Source organism: Alligator sinensis, unplaced genomic scaffold (assembly GCF_000455745.1).
Source record: "Alligator sinensis unplaced genomic scaffold, ASM45574v1 scaffold814_1, whole genome shotgun sequence".
In the NCBI taxonomy this organism is placed as follows: Eukaryota; Metazoa; Chordata; order Crocodylia; family Alligatoridae; genus Alligator; species Alligator sinensis.
Window position 1 is genome coordinate 262,522 of NW_005842352.1, and position 19,003 is coordinate 281,524.

The window sequence follows — 19,003 nt, forward strand, 5'->3', positions numbered from 1 at the left end:
CCCCCCCCCCCCGGCGCCGCCAATCAACGTAGTGGGAATTTTTAAAAAAGCCTGATCTAGGTCTACAAAATGTATCAATGCACCTCTAATACATTGGTCTGATATTGGATTGGTACCGTTTTTTATAAAGAAAATTGTCTGTACAGGTTTCCCTCGTCAACCATGGTTTTGAGTATCCACGCTTCAGAGAAAAGGGGGGTACAGTCTGAAAATGCCCCCCACGGTCCCCCTGGCCCTACTTATGCCTCTCACACTTCCTCTGCTCCCCTGGCCCTGCCAGTTTGCCAACCATGGGAACTTTCAGGAACCTAACCCGCATGGCTGGTGAGGGAAACCTGTATTGGAAATTGGCCCAATGGAGCCGATAATTTGGCTTATAAATGCTCATGCGTGCACACAGCCACAGTACAGCATGCAGGCAGTGAGGAGCAGAGCCCGGCAGCGTGGAGAGCTCCCTCCTGGGAAGTCAGTTGTGGTGGAAGGGGTGTGGGGGCAGGGGGGAAGGTAGATCAACACCACCCCCTGCCCCCAATGAGAGAGGGGGCAGGAGCAGGTGCTGCCCAGCCAGGGTAGGGCAGGGTGCTCGGTGGGTGCTCAGTGGCTCCCACTGCTGCTTGTACCCTGGGAGGGCATGGGGGTGGGGGGCATGTGCCCCTGGATCTCCGCGGGGCAGGCAGGCTGCCGCTGTGGGCTGGAGCTGGGGCTGTGCCTGGCTTTTCTTGCTAAGGGCTGGGCTCAGAGGGGGCTGCAGCCACCCCAGATTTCACCATAGCTCCCTCCCAGCGCTGCCGCCACCTGCCTGCCCAGTGCATTGCGGGAGGCAGGGGCTGAGCTGGGAAGAGCCAGGGGTGGAGCAGGTGGCAGCGCTGAGAGGGAGCTATGGTGAAATCAGCTGACATCTACAGGGCTTGCTTGATGTGGGTCCTTACTGGATCCTTGCCAGCATCTGCCAGGGTTCCCTTTAGTCTCGTGTCTGTGTCCTCTGTCTTTTGCTTCTGGGAGACGGCCCACTCTTCTGTTTTTTCAGATCCCCTCTCTTGAGGGCTCATTCTCCTTAGGAAGGAATTCCCAATTGCATAAACTTGTTACTTCATCGTGCTTATGTCTTGGTAGCCTCTTTTCTTTTGCTGCTTCCTCAGTACAGATCTTGTCTTTTTGTTCAATAGTATTTGTAGCAAATGTTCAGTTCCTGACAGTTGAAATATGTGCAAAAATAAGGTAAATATCAATATGATATAAGAATTATGCTCAGTGCATGCAAATGATCATGTTGATAGTGGTGTAGAAAGGGAGGTGATAAGTTGCATGTATTATTATGCATTTAAACTTTTTAAACTGTTTTAAACTTTGGATTTTGTATGTAAAGGCATTTTATGTTTCAAAGCTATAATCCATTTATTCCAGAAACTGGACTAAGTATGCCTAGTGATACTTCGCTCTCTCCAGCAAGTCAGAACTCTCCATATTGCATGACTCCAGTATCACAAGGCTCCCCTGCTAGTTCGGGGATAGGTAGTCCCATGGCATCTTCAGCAATAACGAAAATTCACAGCAAAAGATTCAGAGAGTAAGCACTTCCTATAAGTTACCTTGTACCCAATGCAAACATGCATTTATTCCTGACACTTGTTCTTACTTGCTTGTCACAGGATAAATTATAATTTTGAGGAGCTTCTTTCAAGGAGGGTGGCAGTTGAACTTCAGTGCTGTTGAATTACCTGTAACCAACATACCAATGCCTTTCCTATTGATTTATATCAAGAAATAATCAATTGTGCCATTAATTTTATTTTCTCTTGCTTCATATTTGGGGCAGGTAGTATTCTGACTGAATACAATTCATTATTATTATATTTGAAAAATCTTTACATCTTTCCAGGTATACACTTTATTTTCCTAAATAAAAATGCATTTATAAACTAAGTAACACACATCAAGGAAGTAAAATGTTTTAGTAAACTTTTCTTTCTAAGAAAAAAATATATGGCAGTGAACTAGTGTTGTGTGCACTATGTGCTAAAACATGATGTTTTCTGAATTGACAGATATTGCAATCAAGTCCTAAGTAAAGAAATAGATGAATGTGTAACTCTGCTATTGCAAGAGCTTGTCAGCTTCCAGGAACGAATTTACCAAAAGGATCCAATGAGAGCTAAAGCAAGGAGAAGGCTTGTTATGGGTCTGCGGGAAGTTACTAAGCATATGAAGTTAAACAAGATCAAATGTGTGATAATTTCTCCAAACTGTGAAAAAATCCAATCAAAAGGTATGTGAGCTTTTGATGAAACAATTGAATTTTTAATTGGTGTGTGTATGTTGCATTTTCCCCAGTGTCACCCTACCGGTATCTTTTATTAAAACCTTTGTTGTCTCAGGGAATGACCTCTTACCTCTCCTTCGTAAAATGAGTTCATATTGCTCTGCCCTTTATTTCTTCTGTTATGACTACAAGAAAGTAGTCCATGTTGTATAGTTTACATGGAAATCTAGCATGACTGTATCTAACCTTTAACAGCATTAGCTTACATCAGAGGTGTCAAAAATATGGGCCTCATCTGGACTGCAGAGCCCCATCATCTGGCCCCTGCTGCTGGCTCTGGGTCTTGAGCTGACCCTCAAACTACATACAGTGCGTGCTGGACTGCTGAAGCATGTGCCTGCTTTGGAACCTGTGCTGCATGCAGCACCCACACAGGGCTAGTCTGAGATTGCTGCATGCCCCCACTCCAGCTGGTCTGGGACACAAGCTGCACACAGCATCCATTCCAGTCATTCAGGGCAGGTGCCACACCAGGTCCCAGAGTTGCGGGTTCTAGCGGTGAGATCCTGTGAGCCCACTCCCTCTTGTATGATGGATCCAGTGCCTACAATGGCCAGTCTGTGAGTGTCACATGTGATACCTGCTCCAGTCAGGAGCATGGTCCTGGACTGGCGAGAGCAAGTGCTGTGGGTGCTGATTGTGGCATGTTGAGGATGAAGGTGGGGCTCAATCCAGACTGTGGGATTGCCTCTGCCCTGTTCCCACAGCCCATGGATTGGTCATGCACCATTCATTTGGCCCATGGGGCCAAAGGAGTTTGACACCCTGACTTATATTTAAAAAAAAAAAAAAGGAAAGAAAGAAAAATGATATTTTGATTGTAGTCCTCTTCAGTCATTTTCATATTAGTTGTCTAAAGTGTTTTCACCAGGAATTGTGCTTGTCTGTGTTTACCTCTCATGTCCAGTGTATTTTGGCCATCACCACAAAGCAAATGATTTCCTGAGAACATGGAAGAGGAAGGAAAGTTCTGTTGAATCACAGAGAGCTCCTTCTGAGAGTGCCTGCAGCGATATTGCTGTTGGCCCACAGAGTTGGGTATAGAACATGCCCAGGTATACAGATTAGTGGCTATGTACACTAAAGTACTGCTTGTTCTGTTGGAGTACAAGACTCATCTAATTTAATTTTTTTGAACACTGTCTTCACAGCATTACTACTTGTACAAAGATATTTGTTTGCTGATTTTTCTTTTTCCCTCTCCCTTCCCCCACCCCTCCAGCAAGTGGTTTAAATTAAACAACTTGTGGTTGTATATACTGAAGTTTTTAGCTGTTTAAGATGTGCACACATTATGGGATGCAGAATTGAATCCAAATGTATCATTACTGATAATTATTCTGCACTTCAGCTTTCAATGTGTTTTTCTCCTAAGGTGGATTGGATGAAGCTCTGTATAATGTAATAGCCATGGCACGGGAGCAGGAAATTCCTTTTGTCTTTGCCCTTGGACGCAAAGCTCTTGGTCGTTGTGTGAACAAGTTAGTTCCTGTTAGTGTGGTGGGAATCTTCAACTATTCAGGTGCTGAGGTAGGTGATTTATGTCTGCAGAATGGCTGAAATAGTGAATATCCTTTTCTATTTCTTTCATATGATGTATGTGAGCAAAACTTTATTGTTCTTGAGCTTGCAAAATCTCTGTAGTAAATATGCAGGGTATTGACTAACAGGCTGCAGAGGCCAATTTCACATTGACCAATGTTCAAAACTGTATATTTGCAGAACTGATAGGCCAGTGCATGTTCATTTAATGTTAGATTTGCTGTCCCCCCTCCTTTCTCTTAGAGAAAAATATTTGGACCAGACTTGCAGACCCTTTGAAGGGGATCACTGGTAGTGAGGAAATCTAGCAGGGCCCTAACACTCCTTTTCCTTGCATCACAGGATTATCTCTTGCTTCATTTGGCAAGAAATTATGTTGGGGGTAGTGTGCTGACTTACTGAATGTGACCTGTGCTTGCAGCATGTTGTCTTAGTTTGTGACGTAACCAATCCTGTCCTCCACATAGACAGTAGGTGCAGTCTGTACTAAAACTTGTGTGGATTTGATTGATTTTATTTATTTAAATTTTATTTGGGGCAAAGGGAGTTGGATTTCTCAAGCAAATCCCGGGACGTCATTCTCCCCTTGTACTCGGCCTTAGTGAGGCTGCAGCTGGAGTACTGCGTCCAGTTTTGGGCTCCACAATTCAAAAAGGATGTGGAGAAGCTAGAGAGAGTCCAGAGAAGAGCCACGCGCATGATCAGAGGTCAGGGAAGCAGACCCTACGATGACAGGCTGAGAGCCCTGGGGCTCTTTAGCCTGGAAAAGGGCAGGCTCAGGGGTGATCTGATGGCCACCTACAAGTTTATCAGGGGTGACCACCAGTATCTGGGGGAACGTTTGTTCACCAGAGCGCCCCAAGGGATGACGACTAGGTCAAATGGTCATAAACTACTACAAGACCGTTTCAGGCTGGACATAAGGAAGAATTTCTTTACTGTCTGAGCCCCCAAGGTCTGGAACAGCCTGCCACCGGAGGTGGTTCAAGCGCCCACATTGAACACCTTCAAGAGCAAACTGGATGCTCATCTTGCTGGGATCCTATGAACCCAGCTGACTTCCTGCCCTTTGGGCGGGGGGCTGGACTCGATGATCTTCCGAGGTCCCTTCCAGCCCTAATGTCTATGGGGAAAAAAAAAATCTATGAGAAAAGCTGTTTTATGTAAATAATATATGTATTGCATCATCAGAATACTTATTTGTCAGCACTAAGTAGTAGGGGTGTAATTCAGATTTGGCCCGAATCGGGGACAGTGATTCAATTCATTGACTCAGATCATTGTCCCTGATTCGATTTGGCCAAATCTGAAGATTTGATGTTGATTCGGAGAATCAGTGAGATAGACGCAACTTTAAATGTTTTTTTTTTTTCTACATGCCTAGAGGTAGCAGTGTGGCTTTTGAATGCTGCGATGCTGGGGTGGATGGAGAATCCCATAGGAGTGCAGAGGGGCCCTCCACGTGCTTGGCAGCGAACCCAGAAATGGACCGGAAGTATTTCTGGTCCACTTCCGGGTCCACCAGGGAGTTTGGTGATTGGCCATGGGGGGACCCTGGGTACCATCACCCCCTAGACCCAGGAGACACTAGTCACCAAGTCAGGGGGACACGGCGGGGCCTGCTTACTCTCCAGCAGACCCGGAAGTGCTTCTGGTCCACTTTGGAGTCTGCTGCCAAGTGCGCAGGAGAGCCCCCTGCACTTTTGTGGGACACTCTGTGCAACCCAGCATCACAGCACTTACGAGCCCCTGCTACCTAGAGGTATGTAGAAAAAACACTTAAAGCTGTGTCTATGTCCAAATCTTTCCGAATTGATTCAGAGAGATTTAAAGGGTCTCCTGATTCGATTCAGATATTCGGCCACCAAATCGGGCTGAATTGAATTGGGGACCGAAGCTTCACACAGCCCTATTAAGTAGGTGTATGCATTATCCAGAATGGAAGCTTGCAGTTCCAAGGGAAATGTAGCCAAGCTGCTGCCTGACTGGCTAGGGCTACCATTCTTTTGTCTCTCCTGAAACATATATTACTGAAATCGGCAACCTACTTGAATTCCTTGAACATGCAAAATAAGAACATTTCTTATTCTGGTCTACAAGATGTTCTGCAAATCCATTGCCCAGGCTGAAGGCTTGACTGTTGGCTCTCCACATCTAGATGTGTCATAACACAATGCATTCAAAATATTTTTGGAGATCAGCTTATTAGTGAAACCATAGATGCAAAATATAAACTACACCAGTTATAAGTTGTTTTTTTTCCAGTGTCTTCCTACCATTTGGAATGGATTGATGGCATTTTTCCTGAAAGCTTGTAAATAATCAGTATTCTAACTTTTGCTGCCTACTCTAGTGTCATCTAAAACTATCCCAGTGGAAAGAAAAAATTGGAAAATGTGAGAGTAACTTTAACAGAAACGACTGCTTTTCATAGTTAGGTCTTGAGAAATGAAAATACTTTTTGTAAATAACTAATAAATAGAAATATGCTTTTATATTTAGGACTTATTCAATAAGTTGGTATCACTGACTGAGGAGGCCAGAAAGGCTTACAGAGATATGGTTGCAGCCATGGAACAGGAACAGGCAGAAGAGGCCCTAAGAAATGTTAAGAAGGCACCTCATCACATGGGACATTCTCGTAACCCTTCTGCAGCAAGTGCTATCTCATTCTGTAGTGTTATCTCAGAACCCATATCTGAAGTGAATGAGAAGGAGTACGGTAAGTGGGAAGGCTTATGGAAGGAACATGGTAATTTATATTTCCATAACCAAAATGTAGGACTTGCCAAATTATTCTTACGTTAGCATTAAGCCATATATACATTTAAAAACAAATGAAATAAAATATTATACAAGTTCTGGAGGGTGATCCCAAATTGGTCAAGCTTCTAAGTAGCCAGGGCAAGCTTCTGGGGAATTCTTCCTGAAATGCATGAGAATAATGTTTTTAGTCCTACTTCAGAGCTGTGGTCTAACTTCCTAATACTGCTTCAATGCAAAGCAGTTCAGAAAAGCAACAGGAGGATCTGCTTCCAAGTAGAAGAATTCTCCCATAGCCTTGAGTTTATATAAGAAGACACAGCCTTGAACACCTATAAAGGGGTCATGTAACTGAGGAAGAACAAGAGGCAGGAAAGAGCCAAGGTAGACAGAAACATTTAAAGCTGATGCTGAAGGGAAGTTGGCAAAGTGTCCTGGAGGGTGGCCATGACCTGAGCAATAATCAAACTTGATTTATGAGTCAGCTCGTTTAAGCGCAATGCATAAGAGGGGGGTGGGGGTGGGATTGCACCAATCTTGCAATTCGAGCATAAAATAGTTGTGTGGTCAAGGACAAATCGGTAGTATAAATTGCCATGTCCCTGAGCCAGCCCTTCTCTTAATTAAGTTTCTGTCTTGATTGCTGTAACATGGATTTTTGCATTTGGTTTTTCTACTTTAATATCTGAATTCTGAATCAGTATTTGTTTCCCAGCAAGATGATGCTTTAATACTATTTTGGCAACTTCCTTTTGGATTGTTAGTGGGAAAATCTTTGTATTCTTTTGCCTGCACACCTCAACCTTTGCTTTTTCCAGCTTTCTTGTTTGTAGGTCCGAAGCAAGTATAGCACCTCTTTTTTGGGTTTCAGAATGGGTTATAGAACCCGTCTTAAATAAGTTTCTGTAATCATTCCAACTCTCTTTTTTTCAAATTTGTTTTTTTCTCTACATAAGTTTCTGACCAGTTTACTGTCATTCAGTACCTCTCTTAATTCTTGACTTGTATTACTTACTAGTGCTGTCACACTTGTATGCAAGTGTATTTATACGAGTTGATGCATGAACTGCCATATTACCTCACAAGTTTCTTAAACAAGTTCTCTAGGGTTGTTGTGATTGTTTAAAAAAAATATCTCAAAGTAAATGTCAATTTTCTGATAAACTGTTATCTTGACATTTTCAGAAACAAACTGGAGAAGCATGGTGGAAACATCTGATGGGCTAGAAACTTCTGAAAATGAGAGGGAGTCCTCATGTAAGGCTACAGTTCCAGAAAAATCTGTTAGTGCTCCAAATGAAAAAGCCACTGTTAATAAACAGTTGCCTCTAGCTACAATAGGGACTACCTCAACTGTGAATCATGGAAAAACCATGGTAAGTGACAAAGAAGAGGTGAAGCCAGATGACAATCTGGAGTGGGCCTCGCAACAGAGCACCGAGACAGGATCTTTGGATGGCAGCTGCAGGGATCTTTTGAATTCCTCCATGACCAGCACCACGAGTACTCTTGTACCAGGAATGCTTGAAGAGGAGGAGGATGAGGAGGAGGAGGAAGATGAAGATTATACCCATGAACCTATTTCTGTAGAGGTTCAGCTTAATAGCAGAATTGAATCTTGGGTCTCAGAGACCCAAAGAACTATGGAAACCCTTCAGCTTGGGAAAACCCTTAGTGGTGCAGAGGAAGATAATACAGAACAAAGTGAAGAGGAAGAGATAGAAACTCCCGAGCAGGTAGATGCAGTAATTGATGGTGAGGAATGGACAGCAGATAAGCACACAAGTAATGTCCAACATAAACCCACCATCTGCAGTTCTCTGAATAAAGAAAACACTGATTCCAACTTTATGCCGTAAAGTAAGCACAAACTCAGGAACTTTTAAAAAAATTATATTAAAACTGTTGTAAGGTTGCAGCCATTACTTTGTATGCTTCATCTCAACGTTTTGCACTGTTAAACATTTAATATGCGTATTTAATTCACAACAGATATTTTTGTAGCTGTCTTTGTTACTTGTTTCATTAAAAAAAGACAAAACTGTAACTTAGCTTTTAATCAGGATCTGTAGCTCCCAGAAATGAAATGATCTGTGTAAAATTTCAGTTTATAGGTATTCATTTGAGCCTTGTTTTGTAAAAGGAAAATACTTATAAATGACCAATTTTAAACAAAATTCTTTTAAAATGTGCTGCTTCAACTCATTCTGAAAACATCCACATTTTAAGACTGGCAAAAATGACCACCATTTCTAGTCATTTTAAACCATTTGGCCATAATTTTCTAATAATACCAGGAAAAAAAAGATGTTTTGCTTCTCTTGAAAGAAAAGCTGAAAGCCCCCACTTTCACTCAAAAGAGAGTAAATTTATAAGGAAATGTATGCATGATTTTTATGCCAAAATAGATGCAGCATTTTACTTGGTTTGTGAGGGTGTGTGTGTGTTGAAAGCTGCTGACTTTGTGCTGAGATTGGTCACAATAAGCTTGAAATAACTTTTGATATCAGAATAATTCCAACCACAATGGCAAAATAATTATAGATAATGTATTTATTTGTTTGCAAATGTCGGGCTGTAAAAAGTCACTGTGTCTATAGAGCCACAGCTTGGGGAACCATTAACTATGACCACCATCCATGTTGTTCTTAGAAACTTACTGCTTCCTTCTCTTTTTCACTTACCTCAGAATTGCTGATGTGCATAATTTAATTTTAAAAAATCCAGACAGAAGTTTAAATATTTAACAGTGACCGATCTAGTGGCTCAGTGTATTGATGGTGTTCACTTGCATGCTCTCTTCCTGGGCACTTCTTGTATTGTGTTCAGGATCAATCTTTGAATTAAATTTTCTCATTGAAAATGTGAACTTCTGTTCCTCAGTTGTAGCAGCTTAAGCATTGACCTCCAGAGTAGTAAAGAAAGTAGTGGTTATATGAAAGGGGAAGTGCCCTGAAGTACTGAGAAGTGTTTCAGTGGTTTGGAAATTGGGAGTTAAAATGAATGTTACTATAGACTTGTTCCATGTTTGTCCCTAGCGTTGAAATTTAAATCTATCTGATGAATGAATTTGCTTCTGATTTGAGGATGGAGTCCGTGTCCAAACCTTGCCTGCAATGAGTCTGAATTTTCCAACTTTAGTACTGGGTATAGAGGTCCTGAAGCTGTCAGTACCAAGGATTTTGCTGCAAGAGTAGCCAAAGAGTAGCTTGCATGAATAGTGACTTTTCTGGGGGGGAAGGGGCTTGGTGGATCTCATAGGTATGTTTTAGTGCTACATAACTGTTCTAGACCACTTGCATTTTAAAAAAGGAGGCATTGGAAACTTTCAATGGCACAATACAATTTGATCTTTTTAGTTGCACATAAAGTTTGTTTAATGATTTTGGGACCAGCACTTCTAATATTTGCAATACTGGCAATTTATTTTTGCTGGAAAAATCAGACTCTGGGTTTAGGGATAATATAGTCCTCTCATGCTAACAAGCATAGTAGAAATTAAAGTATTATGCGTCTAATGTAGACATAGCAAATGCTATATGGGAAAGTGTTGAAAAGAGCTGCTGGTACAACTGGCCGTCTGTTCTGTCATGTTCTTAGTTCCTTAATATAATATTCCTAGATACTAGAACAAGCACTGTATAGAAATACAAAAGGGTAAGGAATGATGCCTCCTTATTAACTCCCAACTATTTGTATGGCAGATTTTACTGTCTGTATATTTTTGAAAAGTTTCTTTGCCTTAGGAAATGATAGGGTTTTGAACTGCTGACAGAGTCAAAACTTGCTCATGGACACAGCTCCCAGTCACACCAACTCTGATCATGGGTGCACATCAAGGACAGAATTTGACCAAAACTTTATTTTAAAAAAACAAACCACTTGTACATTTCCTTTTGTTTATTCAGTGCCAGTGATTCAAATAACTCTTAATCTTGAGGTAATATAATTACAAATTTTTATATGTCTCTTCTGAATTTTGACTGTCATTTTAAACTGTTGGCATTTGTATCAAACAGTAACGGCTCTTGTAATCTTCAGACCATTATATAATTGTTATTTTGCTACAGGTTTCCTAAATAATACTGAGTTCCTAAAGGTGATTGCAGCACTTCTGGTACCCCTCAGTTGGCCAGTAGATGAGGAACCTAGTCAAGTTTGACAGATCACCTTTAGAAGGGCAAACCAAAAATGAGTGAAGGAAACCACTTAGCATTGTTTCCTTTTTTGATGGCTAGGAATGAGCAATAACAGAGAGGAAGGACAGTGCCTCTGGGATGAGGTCTATTTACACCTAAAACTAGGGAAGTATCTTGCAATGTTGAGCACTTGAGAGGAATAACTCATTGTGGTAATCTTGATTCTCTCCATAGCGGAAATAGCCTAACAGTGTTTCATAACTTTCTGATGGGCTGTTTTGTACAGTACCATGGTTTGTTTTTTTTAAGATAGCTGGATTTCTATATCAATGTAAAAGTATACAGTTTGTTATACTGGTTGTTACACTCCCAAAAACTGGTGTTTCTGAAGTTATAGATGTAAAGATGTTGGGGTTTTTTTTCTTTGTGAAGATGATTATCCAGAAAACAAGTATTTAACTTTTCTTAAGATGTTCTTATAGGTCTTGATTTCACTAGGTTTAATGCATCTGGCAAAACATTAGAAATAATATGTAATGTGTGGTAGGGTGTCTGGTTCAAGTTGATGGGGTGGTTATGTATAAAATGTATTTAACATTTCCAGTATCTGTGGAAAAATAATCAAACGTAGATAAAATTGGACATAAAGGAGAAAATCCTGAGGAATTTGTCCTTATTCAGAGGAATTTTGTTTTCTTAGTTTGTCTGAATAAGGTTGTAGGACTGAATCCTGTAAACACATGCCTACTTGACTTTTTAGGAACATTTGTCCTGTTGGCTTTAATAGATTTTATTTGCATGTTTAACTAAGCACCTGTCTAAGTGCAAGCAAGCTTGAAGCTAAGCAGTGACTGAAGGTTTGAGGCCCATATTTTTTTAATGAAAATGACAAACTCTTCTACAATGATGCACTTGTCTGATTTCTTAAAATAAAGGTGAGATATGTTTAATACTCAATTGGGTGGAGGTTTATACAGCGTTATTCAGTCCAGTTCCTTAACACAAAGCTTAAATTTGATTAACATTACTTTAAATATGTATGCAAAAAGTATTATCGTTTGAAAAGCTGCTGTTTGCTAAAACTGTCATTAAGTATTTTCTGTGAAGTTGTGCCAACTAATCAAAATATTCAGTTGATTTCAATATTTTTAAAAAATTCAGTAAGACCTGTTTACAAAAACAAAAACCAGCACAAGAAAGCCATAGATGGAAGTTATATGGGTTTGTTACCCAGCCCTGCCACACGCAGTGAAATGTAAGAATGTCCAACTTGAAATTCTACTCTACAGAAAGGCAGCAGTGAAAATGCAGTTGGCACAGCCCACCTTCTAAATATTCATAAATGGCTTATGTATTTTATTTTTAAATGAATTCTAATAAGGTAAACTTTAATCTTTAATGTCTTAAAATTTGTAGTAACAACACTTAGGTTAAAATAGTAGAATATTATTATAAAAAATACACAGAATTTTGTTCAGTTTTTTTGTTGTATGAAGGATAATTGTTCTGTCTACCGTACATTTTTGGAGTAATAACAGCTTTTTGCACTATGTAAATACTAGTGGGGAATTCTTCCATAACTAATAAAAATGATTGTAGCAATGTCTGGTCTAGTACTGCAGTGATTTATTTAATTACCAGTTACACAGCTGAATGCTTGTTTTTGTTTGAGCACCATATGCTGAACACCTGATCAAGTGTGAAGATGTGCTGCTGTTTTATTTTCCACGCCTCGGTGCCATTCTGTAGCTTGTCCACGAGGTGGAGATGCCTCTGGGCCGCCTCAGTTTGCCTCCGTGGTAATGAACAACATGCTAACAAGGCATTGTTTCCAAATTCAGAGTTTGCTCCTAGGAGGGTCACTGCCCATTCTCTTTGGTTACCATCACTGAAATGTTTCCAGATAACAAGACCATGTCCTGAAGCCCGCTTTATATCATTAGAGATGTATGTTTTTGTCATTTACAAATTCTATAAAGAGTACTTGAATGAAAACTCAAGAGACTTTTGCACAAAATCTTTGTTGAGTGGAGTTTTCAGCAGAGCTCTTGGCATTCTTTCATACAGTGAATAAAATATAACAGAGGGTTTGTCTACATGAGGAAACTTACTGGCACAGCCATTCTGGTTATAATTATACCACTACAGCTATGCTGATAAATTTCCTGGTATAGACAAACCCTAGCTATGAACAGCATATTTTCAGGCTGAAGTGGTAAAGTTGGCCTTTATTAATGTGCACAAATAACTATAAAAGAGTGTAAATGAGGCAAATACACCAGGCTTTGAGAAGCAGAGGCTGACATTCACTAATGCATCCATTGATCCCATACACATTTCTGATGCAACAGTCACCATGGCATGAAAACAATATTTAGAATGTAGGATTAGAAGAGACTTTATGGGTCATCATATCTAGTCGTCGTCCCCCCGCCCCGTTGCATCGGATAATCCCAGAAAAATGTAGGCTTAGATATGATATGTAAAATGAGTCACTTCTGACAACCTCCCCTAATTTTATTAGTCAATGTCACCATTTTGAAATTGAGCCTGAATGTTGTTTTCAACTTAAAAATTAAAGGGAAAAGCTTACCTAAATATTAGGTGATTTTTGGTACGACTCCATGCTACTGGATAGGGTTTTGTATTTGCTTCTCTTAATTTCTGCTCTGGTCTTTTCGCCTGCATCATTAAATCTACACTCATTCCTTTTGCAAAGGAGCAGGAAAATTGTATGCATCTTTCCAGCTCTCATCGTGACTGTCATTTTTTTACCTCTGCTATAACTGTCATTTACTTATTCATAGCACAACATTATAGATGCAATTTTAGAAAACTTTACTTTTCTACAAAATTTAAAATGCTACTGGAGTCTTGTTGTTGTAATTATTTTATCACTTTTTGGAAGTCTTTTCATTATTAATCATAACTTTAGGTACTGTTACCTCCTGCAGAATCCACTTTGCACTGAAATTTCTCATGGATGTTTTTAACCGGCAGTGAATTTTGAAAAGTCTACAAGAAAAATCTTTAGTGTTAATAATGCAACTACCATGGCTCAAAAAACATTTTAGATTATTTATTTGAAAGCTTTTTTTGTTAAAACCCCGGTTCTCATTGGCCTAGTTCTCAGGCTAAGACTTCCTTATTTTTAGCACATCTTGTTTGAATGCCACATTTGCTTTCATTCAAATGTTATGCCTGGTGTATGACTTTTCCTAATAGTTTTTTTAGCATTGTTCTGAGATTGCAGTCCCAGGTTAGAGCAGCCAACAGAAATATGAAAATGATATTAAAAATATCTGTATGTGCTTTTGCACTTTTAGCTTGGGGCTTGCTAGGTAAGAATCCCAGTGCTTCAAAGAACATCACAAAGCAGTGGCCCAGCACTCCCTGTTGGAACTCTCACTCCAAGAAAGTGGAACTTCTTATTTTAACGTATGAATACTTTAAAATGCGTGATTTCTCTTGACTTTGCACCACACAGGAATGACTGCCTTTAACTTAAGTAGGTAGGGTAGAACCACCCAAAGGGCTTATGGGTGAGCACTTTATATTTGCAAATCAGGCTTCTAGTTCCAGTTCCTTTTTAGGCAATCTGCTGCATTTTTTTTTTTTGTGTATGAGTCTATCTTCAGAAGTTTTAAAAATAACTTCTCATGCATCCACCATCTTGCCTTACTGTTTGCAAAAGTGGCAGAGCTCTGAGAACAGCTAGCTCTGTGCACTTGACGACTCTCACAACATATTGCTTTCAGGACTGATTTCTCAGGTCAGTACTACCTTTGCAGGGAGGGGTTTGGTGTTTTGGTATTAATTCTGTTCTAGGACTAGATGCATGCAGGTACACTTGTAAAGCAAAATAATTCAATGTTAAAAGCAAAGTACCAATACTTGGATAGTGATGTCTGGACACCTCTGAACGCTGTATTCAGGGTTGCTAAGAGCCCTTTCCAGAGATTTCTACCAAAGGGTTAGTGTCATCTTAACTATCAGTGGTCTAGGGACAAAGCTGGGAATTTGCAGTAAGAATTCTTGAACCTGCAGGTCTGTGATGTGTGCAAAAGAGCCCAGTGATTTATATCTCGCTCTAACTGCCCATGGTTAGTTATTCAGTATTCTTTCAAAATGATTTTCAGCCATTGTATAGGCAAATGAGGAAACTATATATAAATTCTGGTACTTCTATGCTATCTCACAACTTCCTCACAAACAAAGTGATATAACAGGTAACCGCTTTCCTCTTTAGTTTAGATTGCTGAAAAGTCAGTTAACTACAAGAAATGCAGCTGTGTACGCCAACTGCCCTGACAACAAAGGGCATTATGCGGACAAAAGAGTATTATGTCATTGATTGTTGTACTGTACCTTGTCCTTTGACACTTGATCGCTTTCCTCAATACAGAAGTCATTGATCCACTTCTTTGTTTGCAAGGCGGATATGTGTGGGTGTCCATCTGGACATTATTTAAAATATTCGGCTCCTCTAACATGGTTAGTCTCCCAGGACTGTACTTTAATAAGCAGAGAGGAGTCTAATAATCATGTAACACTAAAAGCAGACTTGCTTTTATATAAAGACAAATAGAGGAAATAGGGTAACTGCATTTCCTGCAGTTATCTTTAGAAAAGTGCTGTTTGTGCTTGGGTTCCCTTGGAGACCTCTTGGAGGCCATGGTAATCCTGCCGTGCACACAGGCAGAGCTCTCATATTGATAGTATAAAAGCATATTAGCTTCATATGGTACAATCACTTTAATTTTTTATAATGCTTTATTATCCTCCTCTGTACTTGCCTATGTTTTTCTTGCTATCTCAATTACAGCGCACCAGTTAACTGTGCTTGTACTAGCTTTTGGAATTGTATCAGCACAGTCATTCTAAAATGTGCTATTTTGTGTGCGCTCAAAGAAATGAGAGCCCTTCTTTTGGATGGCCCCTTTCCAACAGACTATAGGAAAATGCTTAGAAGCACAAAGCTATTCAAAAATGAATTTAAAAGTGTAAGTAAGGGCGAGAGAGACCAGGGGGATTTTTCAAAGGCATGAGTGAATTGTGTTCCCATCTCCCACTGAGTGGTTTCAACAGGAGGTGAAAGTCTAGCAATTCTTTCTGCATCTATGCATTGCATGCTATTTAAAAAGCTGGAGAAGTGATGATGTAAGGGTGCCAGGGGAAAACTCTATATGGGCAGAGCTGTTTTAAAAAAACAAACAAACAAACAAAAAAACTTGTAAGACTGCAGAACAAGCATGGTAAAAAAATATTTAATACCATGCCAGATGTCTTGCTGATCTCCTGCCGCCTCTAGGTACCTACAGAGCGGTAAACCAACCTCTGACTCACTGATGAAAAGGCATAAGTGCTGACCCACTAAGCACAGGGAGACGAGTACTGTGGGCCAGTCTTCCATACTGAGAACTAAGTCTCCTATACTTAGAAAATCATAAAAAATTAAGGTTGAAGCGACCTCAGGAGGTCATCTAGTCCAACCCCCTGCTTAAAGTAGGACCAGCCCCAGCTATATCATTCCAGCCAAGGCTTTGTCTAGCCAGGTCTTAAAAACCTCCAAGGATGAAGAGTCCCCAACTGCTCTGGGTAACCTATTCCAGTGTTTTACTACTCTCCTAGTGAGAAAATTCTTCTAATATCTAACCTAAACTTCCCTTGCTGCAACTTGAGACCATTGCTCCTTGTTCTGTCATCTGCTACCACTGAGAACAGTCTAGCTCCATCCTCTTTCAAACCCTCCTTCAGGTAGCTGAAGGCTGCTTTTAAATCCCCTCTCTATCTTTGCTTCTCCAGACTAAATAAGCCCAGTTTCCTCAGAAGGTATGTGTCCCAGTCCCCTCACCATTTTTGTTGCCCTCCACTGGCGCCTCTCCAACTTTTTGACATCCGTTCTTAGTGGGGGTGGGGCTGCAAAACTGAGCATAGTACTGCAGGTACTGGTGGCCTCACCAGTGCTGAATATAGGGGAATAATCACTTCCCTTGCCCTGCCGGCAACACTCCTACCAATGCAGTTCAGGATGCCATTATCCTTCTTGGCAACAAGGCCACACTGGGCTCAGATTCAACTTATTGTCCAATGTAACCCCCAGGTGCTTTTCTGCAGAGCTGGTACTTAGCCAATTGGTCCCCAGCCTGTACCAGGACATGGGATTGTTCTGCCCTAAGTGCAGGACTTTGCACTTCTCCTTATTGAACCATATGGCATTTATTTTGTTCTAATCCTCCAATGTGTATAGAACTCTCTGAATCCTAGCCTTACCCTCCAGTATATCTACTACTCCCTCCAGCTGAGGAAGCACTCCATCCCATCTTCCAGGTTGTTGATGGAGATATTGAAGAAAACAGACATAAGAACTGACCCCTGGGACACTCCACTTGATACCACTTGCCAACAAGACACTGAACCATTGATTACTACACTTTGAGCCCACCTATTCAGACCGTTTTCTTTCTACCTTATAGTCCCTTCATCCAACTGATACTTCCTTAGCTTGCTTGTGAGAACGGTGTGGGACACTGTCAAAAGTCTTAGTAAAAGTAAGGTGTGTCACATTCACTAATCTCCCCACATCCACAGAAGCAGTCATCTCTTCATAGAAAAACAATCAGGTTGGTCAGACATGATTTGCCCTTGGTGAATCCATGCTGACTGTTCCTAATCACCTTATTCTTTTTCAAGTACTTAAAATAGATTCATTAAGGACCTGCTCCATGATTTTTCCAAATTTGTGGGAGACCATATCAAAAGCCTTGCTAAAATCAAGGTGTACCACATCCACTGGTCTCCCTGTATCCACAGAGCCAGTCATTTCATCATAGGGGGCGATCAGGTTGGTCAGGTATGACTTGCCCTTGGTGAATCTATGCTGACTGTTTCTAATCACCTTCTTCTCCAAGTGCTTAGAAATGGATTTCTTGAGGATCTGCTCCATGCTTTTTCCAGGGACTGAGGTGAGGCTGACCACTCTGTAATTGCCTGGATCCTCCTTTTTTCCCTTTCTTAAATATGGGTACTTTTTGCCCTTTTCCAATCATCCAGGACCTCTCCTGATTGCCATGAGTTTTCAAAGATGATGGCGAGTAGCTCTGCAATAACATCAGCTAACTCCTTCAGCACACTTGGGTGCATCCCATCCAGCCCCATGGAAGTGTATACGTCTAGGGAGTATTTAGAAAAGCTAACCTGTTGTTTCACCACTGTTGGTTGCTCACCTCCTCCCCAAACTGTGCTGCCCAGCACAGTAGTCAGGGAGCTGGCCTTGCCTGTGAAGACTGAGGTGGAAAAGGCACTGAGCACTTCAGCCTTTTCTGCATCCTCTATCACAAGGTTGCCTCCCCCATTCAGTAAGGAACCCATGCTTTGCCTGATTCTCCTCTTGCTACCGACTTACTTGTAGAAACTCTTCTTGTTACCCTTCACATCCCTTGCTAGCTGCAACTCCAGTTGCACTTTGGCCTTCCTGACTTCATCCCTGCATGCCCAAGCAATATACTTGTACTCCTCCCTAGTTGTTCGTCTAAGTTTCCACTTCTTGTAAGCTTCCTTTTTGTAATTTTTATTACGTGCTACCACCTAGGAGGCTGATCAGACAGCAGGGGAAGCTGGTTATGCTTGGCCATATGTGGGGTTGTGTTGTCGTTTGTTTGTTTGTTTGTTTTAACTTGTAATCAAAGTATAATTTTCACTAGTCTATACTGTAAGCAAGGGGAAAATATTCCTGTGACATCACCAGTCCCAGGACTGGAGCACAGTTCTCAATCTGAAGTCATGATTGCTCCCCATTCCCTTTTGAACTTTCCCTAGGGCTGGGGTGGTCTTGCTGAGACTTGTTCCATTTTGTAGGTGGCTTTGTTTGGCACAAATTGTATGGTACTTTGTGGACCCATTAGATTTGTTCCCATTGTCCAAGTTTGCATTTTTAGGTAGTTGCAGAGTTTTAATAAGTAATTTGGGACAACAACCCAGAACTGAGGCCAAAAGAAGGACAGAGTTGCTGTTCATTGCCTAAACCAATAACATGGTTAACTAACGTTACAGTTCTGTACTGCCTCAGAGTATGCCGGGGTCTTTCACCAAGGACCACAAATGCCTCATATTCAAGATATCTCTGAGATGCAAAGAGGGCAGAGGAAGAGTATTATGATGTCATACAGTACACCACAGGAGTACACTCGGGGATAAGCTAAAACTTAACTCTTAGCAAGACGGTATGCTTGTTTTGCTC

At 40.9% G+C, this 19,003-nt stretch overlaps 2 protein-coding genes across 3 annotated transcripts in view; both read left to right on the forward strand.

The window, feature by feature from the left end:
* The window catches only part of SECISBP2L (SECIS binding protein 2 like), a 43,213-nt gene extending 30,849 nt beyond the window's left edge, over window positions 1-12,364 (forward strand). Inside the window, exons 14-18 of one of the 2 annotated variants that reach the window (XM_006029033.3) lie at window positions 1,405-1,567; window positions 2,046-2,266; window positions 3,696-3,850; window positions 6,365-6,584; window positions 7,811-12,364. In XM_006029033.3, the coding sequence (XP_006029095.1) occupies window positions 1,405-1,567; window positions 2,046-2,266; window positions 3,696-3,850; window positions 6,365-6,584; window positions 7,811-8,484 (1,433 nt within the window). In that variant the 3' untranslated portion in view covers window positions 8,485-12,364. The remainder of the gene's footprint in view (window positions 1-1,404; window positions 1,568-2,045; window positions 2,267-3,695; window positions 3,851-6,364; window positions 6,585-7,810) is intronic. The other variant, XM_014522441.2, reaches the window with a different exon arrangement.
* Window positions 12,365-14,461: 2,097 nt separating this feature from the next.
* SHC4 (SHC adaptor protein 4) overlaps window positions 14,462-19,003 on the forward strand; it is a 66,796-nt gene continuing 62,254 nt past the window's right edge. Inside the window, exon 1 of the mRNA XM_025210496.1 lies at window positions 14,462-14,536. The gene's annotated coding sequence lies outside the window, so the exon portion shown is untranslated. The remainder of the gene's footprint in view (window positions 14,537-19,003) is intronic.